The following is a 12998-nucleotide window of genomic DNA, read 5'->3' on the forward strand; positions in this document are numbered from 1 at the left end:
ACGTTACGCAATGGACAGCGAATACAAGCGTTTCTTTTTGGACACTTTCAGGTAGTCCTGCATTTCAGGATGTTTTTTTTTCTTCCTAGCACCCAACCTTCATTACTACCCACCCACCAGCCTGATTCAAAGTAAAGCAATTCTCAGTTTTGCTCCGTCTCTTGCCTTCGGCATCCTTACTGTTCTCGGCTTTCCGTGCGTCATCGGAGAAGCAGGTGGAATGCTGGAATCTGGCTGGATAAGTGGATATGCGTCAAAGCATCAGATTACAAGATGTGTTTTTGAGCAGCGAGTGTTTTTGTGTGTGTGTGTGTGTGTCCAAATGCCAGGCAGAGTAGTATTGTGAAGAGTGGTGCCCTCAAGGGAAGGAGAGTGATGGTGTTGCTTTAAATGAGGTAGTGAGTGTACTTCCCTGTGTCCTACATACACAGGATATGTTTTACTATCCTTGCGGGGACCTAACATCTTATTTCCATTCAAACTACTATTTTTCCTTACCCTAACCCATAATTGTAAACCTAAGCCTAAAATAGCCTTTGTCTTTGGGACATGGGAAATGTCCCCACTTGGTACAATTTCTTGTTTTACTTTCCCTGTGGGGACTTTTGTGGATTTTCTGGTACCCACGAGGATAATTATTTATATACATACATACATACATACATACATACACACACACACACACACACACACACACACAGAGCTCTCTATGTAAGCGGATCCGGCAGCTGACACAGGGGACAGTGAGAGGCAGGAGATGCATCAGGCAGACAAGGTAATACATCAAGGTCAGAGGAAATGCATGTCACTGGTGACGCACTCAAACGGCCTCTAATTTTTTAAAGGAATTCTCTCCCTCCCTTCAGTGCCAAACCAAGGATAATCATTTTTTTTTATCAGGCCCCAGGTTCAGCATGTACCGTTAATTTGGGATCAATTCTGTGCATTGCTCCTGCTTCTACAACCTCTTTACTCATTTTCAGCGTGAGGGGATGGAGGGTGCAGCGTGAGGGGATGGAGGGTGCAGCGTGAGGGGATGGAGGGTGCAGCGTGAGGGGATGGAGGGTGCAGCGTGAGGGGGTGGAGGGTGCAGCGTGAGGGGGTGGAGGGTGCCGCGTGAGGGGGTGGAGGGTGCAGCGTGAGGGGGTGGAGGGTGCAGCGTGAGGGGGTGGAGGGTGCAGCGTGAGGGGGTGGAGGGTGCAGCAGCTGCTGTGGAAGCTCCTCTGGGGTGGTTGTGATCTGGGTCTCCCAGGGCTTCCCCTCTTCACTGTAGGACCACCCCTCTGTCTCACCTTTCTACAATTTCTACTAGCCCTGTCTGAAAATGGGCCCCGTGTGGCTCAGTTGGTAGAGCATGGCGCTTGCAACGCCAGGGTTGTGGGTTTGATTCCCACGGGGGGCCAGTACAAAAAAGTATGAATGTATGTACTTGTAAGTCGCTCTGGATAAGAGCGTCTGCTAAATGACTTAAATGTAAATGTAAAAAATGGCTAGCGGGCTACCTTTTAAGATCATTCTCTGGTCTCACTGCTTCTGCCTCAACCCTCTACAATCTCACCTCTCGCTCAATAAAGGGATTAAACACACACAGGGTTTTTAGCTGGTGTCAAATTCAGGATAAACGGGTGTGCTGTCTCTATTAAATCCTGACCCTGTCTGGTAACCACAGTGTTCTCCACCATGTCCCTTTATTAAGAATTCAGTGTGGCGATGAAGGTCACTTGTCCCTCTGATTTTGTCTGTGCCAGTATTTCAACGCTGACATGCTCATCACTCTCTTTGTCTCTACCCTCCCTCTCTCTATTTCAACATCTGTCCGTCTTCTCTCATCTCTTTCCTAGGTGAGGGCTTTGAGCAGAGCCCCATCCGGAGGTCCTTCAAGTCCAAGGTTCTGTCCCACTACCCTGAGAGCACAGACAGGAGTCCCTTCAACAGAGATGCAGTCAACATGGTAAGACAGGGGGGGCGCTAGAGAGCGTGCTATGGAGTAGACGTGCATTGCTAGAGCTCCGCTCAATTTTGAAACAAATTAATATTTATCTTAACCTCTCACAACCTATAACTTCAAACAAATATGACAAAGGGAAAAGGCAACAAAAAAGGGGGCGCTAAACAAGATAATTGGAAGGAGATAGACAACGAACCAATTTCAACGTCGCCGACCCACGAGGAGCTAGCTGAAGAGGCTAGCTTCCAAGAGTTCCCCACAGATCCTACTCAACGTGACATACTGGCGGCCATAAACGCACTAAGCAAGAAGGTGGACACAAGGTTGGCTGATATCTCAAAGAGTATTGGGACTTTGGCCGAAACTGTGAAGGCAACTAAGGGAAGGGTGCACGAGGTTGAGCAGACGACAATCGATCACGAGGCCAGGCTACAGGACATAGAGAAACAGTGCGCAACGTTCAAAAATGACAACAAAACCCTGAAGGCCCGACTGGAAATGCTCGAGTCGCATTCAAGACGCCAGAACATCCGAATATGTGGGATCCAGGAGGACACTGAGAAAGGGAAACCCACTGAATTTGTCTCGGAGCTGATACCGGCATTGCTGGGGAGTGAACACTTCAAAACGGCCATCCTGATCGACCGCGCACACAGAGCACAGGCAACAAAGCCGGCCAAGGGCGGGCCACCAAGGCCATTCATTGTAAGGCTGCACTATCCCCACACCAGGGATCTCATCCTCAAGCTGGCTAGTCAAAAGTTCCCCCTTAACTACAACGGAGCCAGGGTGTCTTTCTACCCAGATCTTACCTTGGAGGTGAGGAACCAACGGAAAGAGTATGATGAGGTACGCAACAAATGCAGGGCGGCCAACATCCGATATGGATTCCTCTTCCCAGCCCGGTTTAAGGTGACAGTCGAGGGATCAACACGTACGTTTGACAACGCAAAAGAGGCCGATCTGTTCTTGACAAGCAAGCTCCCCGGCTGAGGATACAGAACGGCTGTGCCAGCAGGCTAAATGGCCAAATACAGGCCAGGAATGTGTGTGAATTGAATTTCCGGCCTATGTCTTTTCGATCAGAAGATCAGAAATTGGGACTTATATGATAGGTGAGATGTTGTGGCTAATATAGCATTGTTTGGCATGTCATGTTTTAGCGCCACTCACCCCCTAACGTGAGAGTTAAGTTAAGTGTTATTTAATATTAGTTTATATGCGGAGCATCTATAGAGGACGAGTTAGTTCAAGCTTTATGTCTAGACACCCTAACGTTTGTGTGTTAGCCAAGGAGTGCTTCGTTTGGGGAAGTCACTCAGTAAAGGGACGGGAGGGGGGATGGGGTCTGTGTTTTATGTTCACGTTTATTAATACAGGTGGCATGACAAGCTCCCGCACGGCGGGACGTTTTTCTTCTGGGTTTTGTATGACAGCAGCAATTTGCTTTAAAATAAGAAATGCCACATAGTGACCGAGCACAGAGTAGACCAGGTGGAATAAAGATAGTCAGCTGGAACTGTAATGGATTAGGGCATGTCGTGAAACGAGCTAAGGTTTTTTCTCATCTTAAATCACTGGGTGCTGACATAGTGCTTCTTCAAGAAACTCATATTAAACGCTCCGCGCAGGCCAAGCTACGAGTCGGCTGGATCGGTCAGATATACCAGTCTAACTTTGATGCAAAAGCGAGAGGGGTAGCAATCCTGATAAGGAAAAACATTCCTTTTGTTTACTCAACCTCGATTTCAGATCCTAATGGTCGGTATATTATTGTGGCTGGTACACTGAATTCAAAACCAATAACCTTGGTCAATTTATATGGACCCAACTTCGATGATCCATTATTTTTTCAAAGGGTATTTAAGGCCATACCAAATATCTCGGATACAAGTGTTATTGTTGGAGGTGACTTTAACTGTACGTTAGATCCTCTTTTAGATAAACAGCTATCAAGGTCACTTCAACAATCAAATGCCAGTGTCTGTCTAAATACATTGATGACAAACCTTAACATTGTCGATATTTGGAGACTGACGCACCCAACAGACAGGGATTATTCTTTCTTTTCATCAGTTCATAAATCATATTCCAGAATTGACTATTTTTTGTTGGACTCCAAACTAATTTCAGCAGCTGAGTCGGTTACCTATCACCCCATTCTAATTACGGACCACTCTCCTCTGTCCATGGTGCTGAAACTCGACAATATGTCGACAGGTCGGCGACCGTGGCGCTTAGACGCATACCTGTTGAAAGATGAGGCTTTTTGTCAGTATTTGAAGGAGCAGATTGCCTTTTTCCTCAGTACTAACGACACGGGGGATGTTGACGACTCCACCCTTTGGGAATCTCTAAAGGCTGTGATTAGAGGTTACATTATTTCTTATACATCAGAGAGGAAGAAACGTGCCAATACTAGGCTGAGAGAAATTGAAAGAGAGTTAGGGGAACAGGAGAACGTTTTTAGGACAAATTCCTCGTATACAGTCCTTGAGAAGATCACAAAGTTAAAGTATGAATACAATACCATCCTTTCGAAACGGGTGGGCTCTTTACTTGCTAGAACGCAACAAAGTTATTTTGAACTGGGGGACAAACCACATAAATTATTAGCAAGACAGCTAAGGCATGTACAAGCATCTAGAGCTATTCACAAAATAAAAGACAAGAAGGGTAAAATAGTAACAGATCCGCAGGACATTAATAAATGCTTTGCACAGTTTTACTCAGAGCTATACCAATCAAAATGCGATGCTACTGATCCACAAACTATGGAACGCTTTCTCGCTGAATGTGAACTTCCTAAACTAGACAGGGGGGCAGCTGCCGCACTCGATGCAGGGATAACCTTAGATGAAATTAACACAGCGATAGCACAATTTCCAAACAGCAAGGCCCCTGGGCCCGATGGATATGTAATAGAATTCTATAAGAAGTACTGCGCTAGTCTATCTCCACTTATGCTGCGAATGTTTCAACAATCCAAAGAAAATACCAAACTCCCGCAAACACTGTATGAGGCTACAATAGCCCTGATCTTGAAAAAAGATAGATTCCATGGAGATGTCGTCGTATCGCCCCGTGTCGTTACTCCCCATAGAAAACAAGGTGTTGACAAAGATATTGGCAAACCGATTGAAAAAATATATTTCCGACATCATACACCCTGACCAGACAGGTTTTATCCCGGGCCGACATATATACTACAATTTGAGACGCCTTTTCAACGTAATGTATCATGATCATAAAGTTGAGGCAGTGGTAATAGCTCTTGATGCAGAGAAGGCGTTTGATCAGATTGAGTGGAAGTATATGATGTCGGTTCTGGAGCATTTCGGATTTGGAAAGGAATTTATTAATTGGATAAGAATTATTTATGCACACCCAATGGCGTCCGTGGTGACCAATCAGGAAATGTCGCAGTCATTCCGCCTGTTCAAGGGGTGCCGACAGGGGTGCCCTATTTCGCCTGCTCTCTTCGCTATAGCCATGGAACCCCTTGCTACTCGCATTCGGGCATGTGCCGATATAGCTTCTGTTAAAATAAAAGACACACAGCACAAAATTTCCCTATATGCAGACGATGTTCTTTTGTTTTTGTCCAAGCCTAAAACTTCTATTCCACCATTACTTAACTTGATAAACACATTCGGCTCCTTCTCTGGCTACAAGATAAACTGGCAAAAAAGTGAGTTGATGCCAATATCACGGCCTGTGGATATGCAATTTCTGCAATCTACCCCGTTTAGAACAGTGAGGGACAAGTTCACAAGCCTTGGCATTGTAGTGACAAGAGACCTTGACCAGCTATTGAAAGTGAATTGGGACATGAAAATATATCAGCTTAAACAAAATATAGATTTCTGGAAAACTCTGCCTATTTCCTTGGTTGGTCGTATAAACGCTATTAAAATGGTTGTATTACCCAGGTTTCTTTACCTCTTCCAATGTCTACCCAATTTCATACCACAAAGCTATTTTAAGAAACTGGATTCAATAGTAACTCCATTTTTATGGGATAACAAGGCAGCCAGAATTTCAAAGAAGCATTTATGCAAGTACAAGATAGAGGGGGGCTTTGGCCTTCCTCACTTCAAACTGTATTATTGGGCTGCTAATCTGAACATTGTGTCTTTCTGGAGGGAAAGTTTACCTGCGATGAGACAGAAGGATATGCCTTCATGGCTTTTGATCGAGCAGGCCTCCTGTCAACGTTCCTCACTCCCTGCACTTGTTAATAGCCCATCATATGTGAAAAAAGCCACTTATGACTCCAATCCAGTCATTTGTCATACGCTTAGGATCTGGAAACAGATTAGGGATTTTCTTAACATACCCACTGTTTACATAGACAGCCCGATTAGCCTGAATCATGCTTTCCACCCTGCATTGGATGATGTGGTGTTTTCACAGTGGAGGGAGAAGGGGCTCACAACAATTGGTAATTTATACATAGACGGTCAGTTAGCTTCATTTCAACAATTACAGGCAAAGTTCAACATGCCAACAACACATTTTTTCAGATACCTCCAAATCAGGAACTTCTTAAGGACACATATCCCACAGTATGGCATGAAGCCAAATAGTCCTACATTAGATAGCTTGATCCTTGTCAAACCCCATTCAAAAGGGTCGGTCTCTAGACTGTATGATGTGCTACAGGCCCACATAGAGGTATCCACAGACACCATTAAAAGGGCTTGGGAACAAGAACTTGGTTCAGAAATCTCAAATGAGGACTGGATAGAAGCTCTCAGGAATATAAACCACAGTTCAGTGAATGCCAGACACAACCTTGTACAGTTTAAGGTGATACACAGGTTACACTACTCAAAAGTAAAACTGCATAAAATATTCCCGGACACCTCACCACTGTGTGAGAGGTGCAAGCAGGTGGAGGGGACGTTGACCCACTTATTCTGGACATGCCCTAAATTACATGCTTACTGGGCTCTCATTTTTGATTACTTATCTAAGGCCTTTGATAGAGTTCTAGCCCCAGACCCATTGATCGCTCTGTTTGGTACAGTTGATGGGAATAACCAGGAAGGGAAAGCTGTCTCGCTTTGTACTCTATTAGCCAAAAGGCTCATATTGCAATTTTGGAAATTGGAGACTGTACCTACCTTTGAAATATGGTTACGGGATTTAGGGAATGTAATCCATATGGAAAAGATTCGATACAACACCTCCAATAGAAGTCCATTGTTTTACAAAATATGGCAGCCGATACTGGATAAATGGTCTAGTCCCGCTTCATAACTGGGCTGACGATCTGCTGCTACTCTGTGCTGTACTCCACTCAATATTTATTTTTGGCTGAACTACACTGCTTGTAATGACTATATGCTGTCTTCTTATACATGTACCACCTAATAGGATTTTGTTTTATTTTGTGTATGTGTGAGTTAACTTTTGTTTTGTCCTCTAAACTGGCCATCCCATCCAACAGTACAATGAATGTCATTGTTTGTATTGCTGTCTTTTTTACTTTATTTTTATTGGAAAATAATAAACATATTATAAAAAAATAAAAAAAAATAACTCTACCCACATGTATATATTAACTCAATTACCTCGACTAACCGGTGCCCCCGTACATTGACTCTGTACTGGTACCCCCTCTATATAGCCTCGCTATTATTATTTTACTGCTGCTCTTTAATTATTTGTCACTTTTATTTCTTATTTTTGTAGGTTTTTTTCTTAACTGCATTGTTGGTTAAGGGCTTGTAAGTAAGCATTTCACTGGCTCTGTTGTATTCGGCGCATGTGACAAATAACATTTTATCTGACTTTGTGCACAGAGCCATTTGTTTGGCATGAACATTCTTTATGGTCCTTACTAGTCAATAAATCGTTTTTTCTGAAAAAAAAAACAAAAAAAAAAAACATGGTAAGACAGTGGAGCTACGATACGTTTAGACAACTTATATACAGAGAAGAGGGTTAAGTCATTCTTTTTATGGCATTTGGGCTGTTTTAGCCCTTTCTAGAGATGGTTGTCATGTGTCCATGTAAAAACAGCTTCATTTATTGCATTCATTACAAGAAAATGTGTCATGTTGAATTAAAGTACAGCTTATTATGGACATTCTGTTCTATTCTGTTACACAGATTAGGGGACTTTATCGGTTTGTGCACTATTGTTTTGTTAATGTACGTTTTTGGGGTTTAACAATGCTGTCGCAAATCTGTCAGTGTAAATTAGTAATTTAACCAATTGAAAGTAATAAACAAAAAGCTGATGGTTTGGCACTGCTATGACATCACTACTTTGTTTTGTTCTCCAGTACCACAATGCATTTCTCTTTTATGCAAATTAGAATATTTTCCGTTTCAAGTGTTATAATTTTTAAGAAACATTTTTGAAACATTAGTATCCTTCAAAATGTATGGAATTTCAATAATAAAAGAAGTTGTTTAATGGCACATTCTTGTCTGGATAATGAAAGCACTAGGCAGAAACTCGACAGCATCTCATTTTAAATGAACCAATAAATAAATGTTCGTTTTTCATGAAGCTAAAGCCTGTTGTGAGCACAGACACTGAAGTACTTTGTAACAGATGGATAGAGCACCTTTTCATGGAGCCACACTCACTCTCCACAAATAACACCCCGTTGTTCTTTATTTGAACAACCTTTACACAACTTGTGTGCCGCCTCATGGGTCTCCCGGTCACTGCCGGCTGCGACAGTCCGGGATCGATTTCGGGTCTGTAGTGACACCAAGTACTGTCATGCAGTGCCTGAGACCGCTGCGCCACTCGGGAGGCGAATAAGGGCCCTCTTTCTTTAACATTGAAGACTAGCGTTTTTTTTTTAATGTCAGAATGGATGCCCTTCAGAATGATTTGACCCCTCATCCCTGTCCATAATTCCTTGTGTGTTTGATATAAGAACATGTTATTGAAGGCAGTTGACACTGCCATTCTTTCTGTATTTTCCCTCTTCCCCTCCTCCTACCGCTCTACCTTTTCTCCTTTGTTCCTCTGCTCTGTCCTCTAAAACATCCCAACTCTTCTGTCCATATCTCTCCCCCACCACCTCTTCATCCTCCTTCCTCTCTCATCTTTAAAAAAAAATCTCCCATATCACCCTTCCCCCCCTCTCTCCTCCTCCCTTCGTTTCTGTCTCCATCTCTCTCGATACTCCCTCCTCATCATCTCTCTCTCTTTCCCCAGCTCTGCATGCCGCGGGGCCTGTCGTTCCGTAGTCAGGCGGACAGCCGTGACTCCCGCTTCCACTCCTTCACGGTCGCTCGGGACGACGGCACACACTCCTACGGCTTTGTGCACATGTACTACGAGGAGGTGACGAGCGCCCAGATCACCGCGGCGATGCAGACCCTCCATCAGATGCACCATGTGGCGCATCACTCCACCTCTTCTTCATCCCGCTCTACTTCCTCTGCCTCCTCCCCCTCCACATCCAGCATGGACTCTCTGGTGAGCAGCCTGGACGAGTCGGATGCTGCTTCCCTGGCAGAGCGTCCCCTGTTGGCTTGTTTGGGCTGCACAGCGGGCTCCTTCCAGCCGGCCCGGGACACCCTGTATGTCTCCAAGGCCCTCTGCCTCCTGACACCCCTCCCCTTCCTCCTCGCCGCCCGCCACTTCCTGTCCCAGCTGCACCAGGCGGTGACATCGCACGCCGCCCCGCCGCTGCCCCTAGAGAGCTACATCCACAACATCCTGTATGAGGTGCCCGCGCCGCCGCCTGGTCGGTCGCTCCGGTTCCACGGGGTCCAGGGGCCGATCGTGTGCCAGCAGCCCGGCCCAGAGGAGCTCCCGCTGGGGGACTACCCACTGGGAGAGGCCTTCTCACTGCTAGGGGTGGAGAACCTGGTGAGGCTGCTCACCTCCGTGCTACTGGAGACCCAGATCCTGCTTTACTCACAAGGTGAGGACCAAAGGACCAGGCAGCGTTTGCTGAAAGATCAACAACCTAGGTTTTTTTATTTTCTTATTCTTATTTTATTTCTAACCTTCACTCTAAAGTGTGTACATGTTCAATTCCCATCATGCACTTTAAAGTATTAGATCGGTACTGGAGTTGTACCCTGAACAGCACACGTTGTTGTAGCCCCAGACAAACTCATCTGATTCAACTAATAATCAAGCCCCCAGGTGAGTTTGTCTGGGGCTACAACGTGTGGTGTTGGGGGGACTGGGGTTTGGAAAAGCGGCACTAGTCCATGGTGGTGAGTGTATGAGTGCACACTTTTGAGATTCAGACCACAACCTAATCACAACTAAAACCTCACCACAACAATGCAACACATGTATCCATGATATGAGTATCACCAGGGTCAAATTCCTCAAATCAGCGACAATTTAAAATCTCCCCCTCCGTCTCTGTCTTCATACTATCAAAAGGTTGACGACAACAACTTAACAATACAACACATTAGTACACCGAGGTCCAATTCCCTCCGTCTTTCCATATCTCTGTCTCCAGACTACCAGCGGTTGATGACTGTGGCAGAGGGCATCACCACCCTGCTGTTCCCGTTCCAGTGGAAGCATATCTACCTGCCCATCCTGCCCGCTCCCCTGCACCACCTCCTGGATGCACCAGTGCCCTTCCTCATGGGTATCCAGAGGTGGGACGGCGCCCAACGCTCCACTCTGGATCTGTCCAATGAGGTACAGTATTAGAATGGCATGTACTTAGTCATCTTGGGACTGTAGCCATGTAATGGAGGCCTTTTTTAAAGACCCTTTTATCCTCAAAATGGCTTTATTTAACCAGTTGACTTATTGTGAACACATGATCTTCTTTAATAACCACCTGACCAAGAAGGAGTGATGAATGTATTGCACTTGCGATGCAGTAGGACAAACAATGTTGCCACTTATTCCTAAGTTCCTATTTCTCTATTAAGAATGAGTTTTAAATCCACTATTGAATCCCATTTTAATTGGCTTTACCACATGGAATTAGAAGCATTTTAATTCACATTCTCTGTAGCTTTCCAGTAGGCATTGTGATACACATTTTGACAGGCATTCACTGACCTTGCAAAACATTCCAACAAGCTTTCCAGCAGTCTAATGTACACTGTCAGTCATTCTAATAACAGGCATTCCAGTACGCATTGTAACAGACAGTGAAAGAGCATTGTAACAGACCGTGAAAGAGCATTGTAACAGACAGTGAAAGAGCATTGTAACAGACAGTGAAAGAGCATTGTAACAGACAGTGAAAGAGCATTGTAACAGACAGTGAAAGAGCATTGTAACAGACAGTGAAAGAGCATTGTAACAGACCGTGAAAGAGCATTGTAACAGACCGTGAAAGAGCATTGTAACAGACCGTGAAAGAGCATTGTAACAGACCGTGAAAGAGCATTGTAACAGACCGTGAAAGAGCATTGTAACAGACCGTGAAAGAGCATTGTAACAGACAGTGAAAGAGCATTGTAACAGACAGTGAAAGAGCATTGTAACAGACAGTGAAAGAGCATTGTAACAGACAGTGAAAGAGCATTGTAACAGACAGTGAAAGAGCATTGTAACAGACAGTGAAAGAGCATTGTAACAGACAGTGAAAGAGCATTGTAACAGACCGTGAAAGAGCATTGTAACAGACCGTGAAAGAGCATTGTAACAGACCGTGAAAGAGCATTGTAACAGACCGTGAAAGAGCATTGTAACAGACCGTGAAAGAGCATTGTAACAGACCGTGAAAGAGCATTGTAACATTTGCTGCATTCTTGCAGTGCCTGTACTAATTAATCCTATTCTGGTTGCATATTAATATCCCCCTGCTCTCTGGTGCTGACGAAATATAGAGATTCACACACCTCCTCAGGCGATCTCCTACACTTATCCCCAAATCACACCATGCTGTATAAGCGTTTTGCTAGGTTTGCATCCCAAATGGGGTCCTATTCCCTATATAGTGCACTACTTTTGACCAGGACCCATAGGGCTTTATGTAGGGGAATAGGATGCCATTTAGGATACAGCTCAGGAGTTTTCTTTGAAGTGGTAGAGTTGGCCCATAAATACACCAGTAGAAGGAGAGTGCTGAGCCGTGGGCGACGGTGGGAAGAGGAAGGCACCGGACATCACATTTCCAGAGAAATCGGACAACGTGAATAATTAACAGGGTTTAAGAACTGCCCACTTTGTTTCTGGGTGTGCTTGAGAGGACACGGGTAACATGGTAGGTAGCTAGGCAGATGACAGAACGCATCGAGAGGGTGTTCTATTGTAAATGTATTTTTATACAATCCTCTCCTTGTAGTCCCATCCTTCCAGCAGGATTGAATCATATTTTTTTCCTGTATCCTTATCCGAAGACTAGGCTTTTTAAACGGCACAGATTTGTTTTAACGGAATTTAGCTGATGCATCACAGTAGAATGTTCTCAGATGTTGTCATGGTGAATTGGGTCACCATACTGCGAGGGGGGGGTTTATCATAGAGGGTTTGTTGCCTTTCCCATGAGAAGAGGAGCAGTGACGCATTAGAATCACATCACCCTTTAAAGGCACATTCTAGGTTATGTTTGACAACTTAAATGAATGATACCCATTGTTCATGCCCGCTCTTAAAGAATATCACTGTCTTGTTGTTTTTCAAGTTGAGGAGTGGGCCTTTTTAAAGTAGAATTGTAAACAAACGGTAGTCTGTGTGAATCAGTCATCACATGGGGTTTAAAAAAAAAAAAAAAAAAATCCTGCAGAGCACACTGTCAATGCTGTTGAATGGGATTTCTCTGACGTAGTTCAGGCTAGTGCCTGCTCGGCTTCTCTCCAGAGGTCGACTCATTTTTCTGACTGTTTTTGCATTTATAAAAAAATGTGTGTCTGAAGGAGGTGATAGTCCCAGATCTGTTTGGGCTGTTTAGCCAACTCCAATGGACAGAGTTGGCTATACAGCACAAAGACCTATGGGACCAGGTGAGATGGGCCATAGAGGGGGCATTTTGAGAGGGGAAAGGTTAAACGCGATGTAGGAAGAGACTGATCTGGGGAAGAGGGATTTGAAGGTAGGAGTTGCGGACAAACGGTGTAGGAATACACATCACTGCAGCTG

General features: G+C 44.6%; 1 protein-coding gene across 1 annotated transcript in view; it reads left to right on the forward strand.

The window, feature by feature from the left end:
- The window catches only part of LOC120052282 (DENN domain-containing protein 5B-like), a 45960-nt gene that overhangs the window by 7421 nt on the left and 25541 nt on the right, over window positions 1-12998 (forward strand). The window contains exons 2-4 of the mRNA XM_038999111.1: window positions 1842-1951; window positions 9138-9852; window positions 10411-10598. Coding sequence (XP_038855039.1) covers window positions 1842-1951; window positions 9138-9852; window positions 10411-10598 — 1013 coding nt within the window. The remainder of the gene's footprint in view (window positions 1-1841; window positions 1952-9137; window positions 9853-10410; window positions 10599-12998) is intronic.

Source organism: Salvelinus namaycush, chromosome 8, assembly GCF_016432855.1.
Source record: "Salvelinus namaycush isolate Seneca chromosome 8, SaNama_1.0, whole genome shotgun sequence".
NCBI lineage: Eukaryota > Metazoa > Chordata > Actinopteri > Salmoniformes > Salmonidae > Salvelinus > Salvelinus namaycush.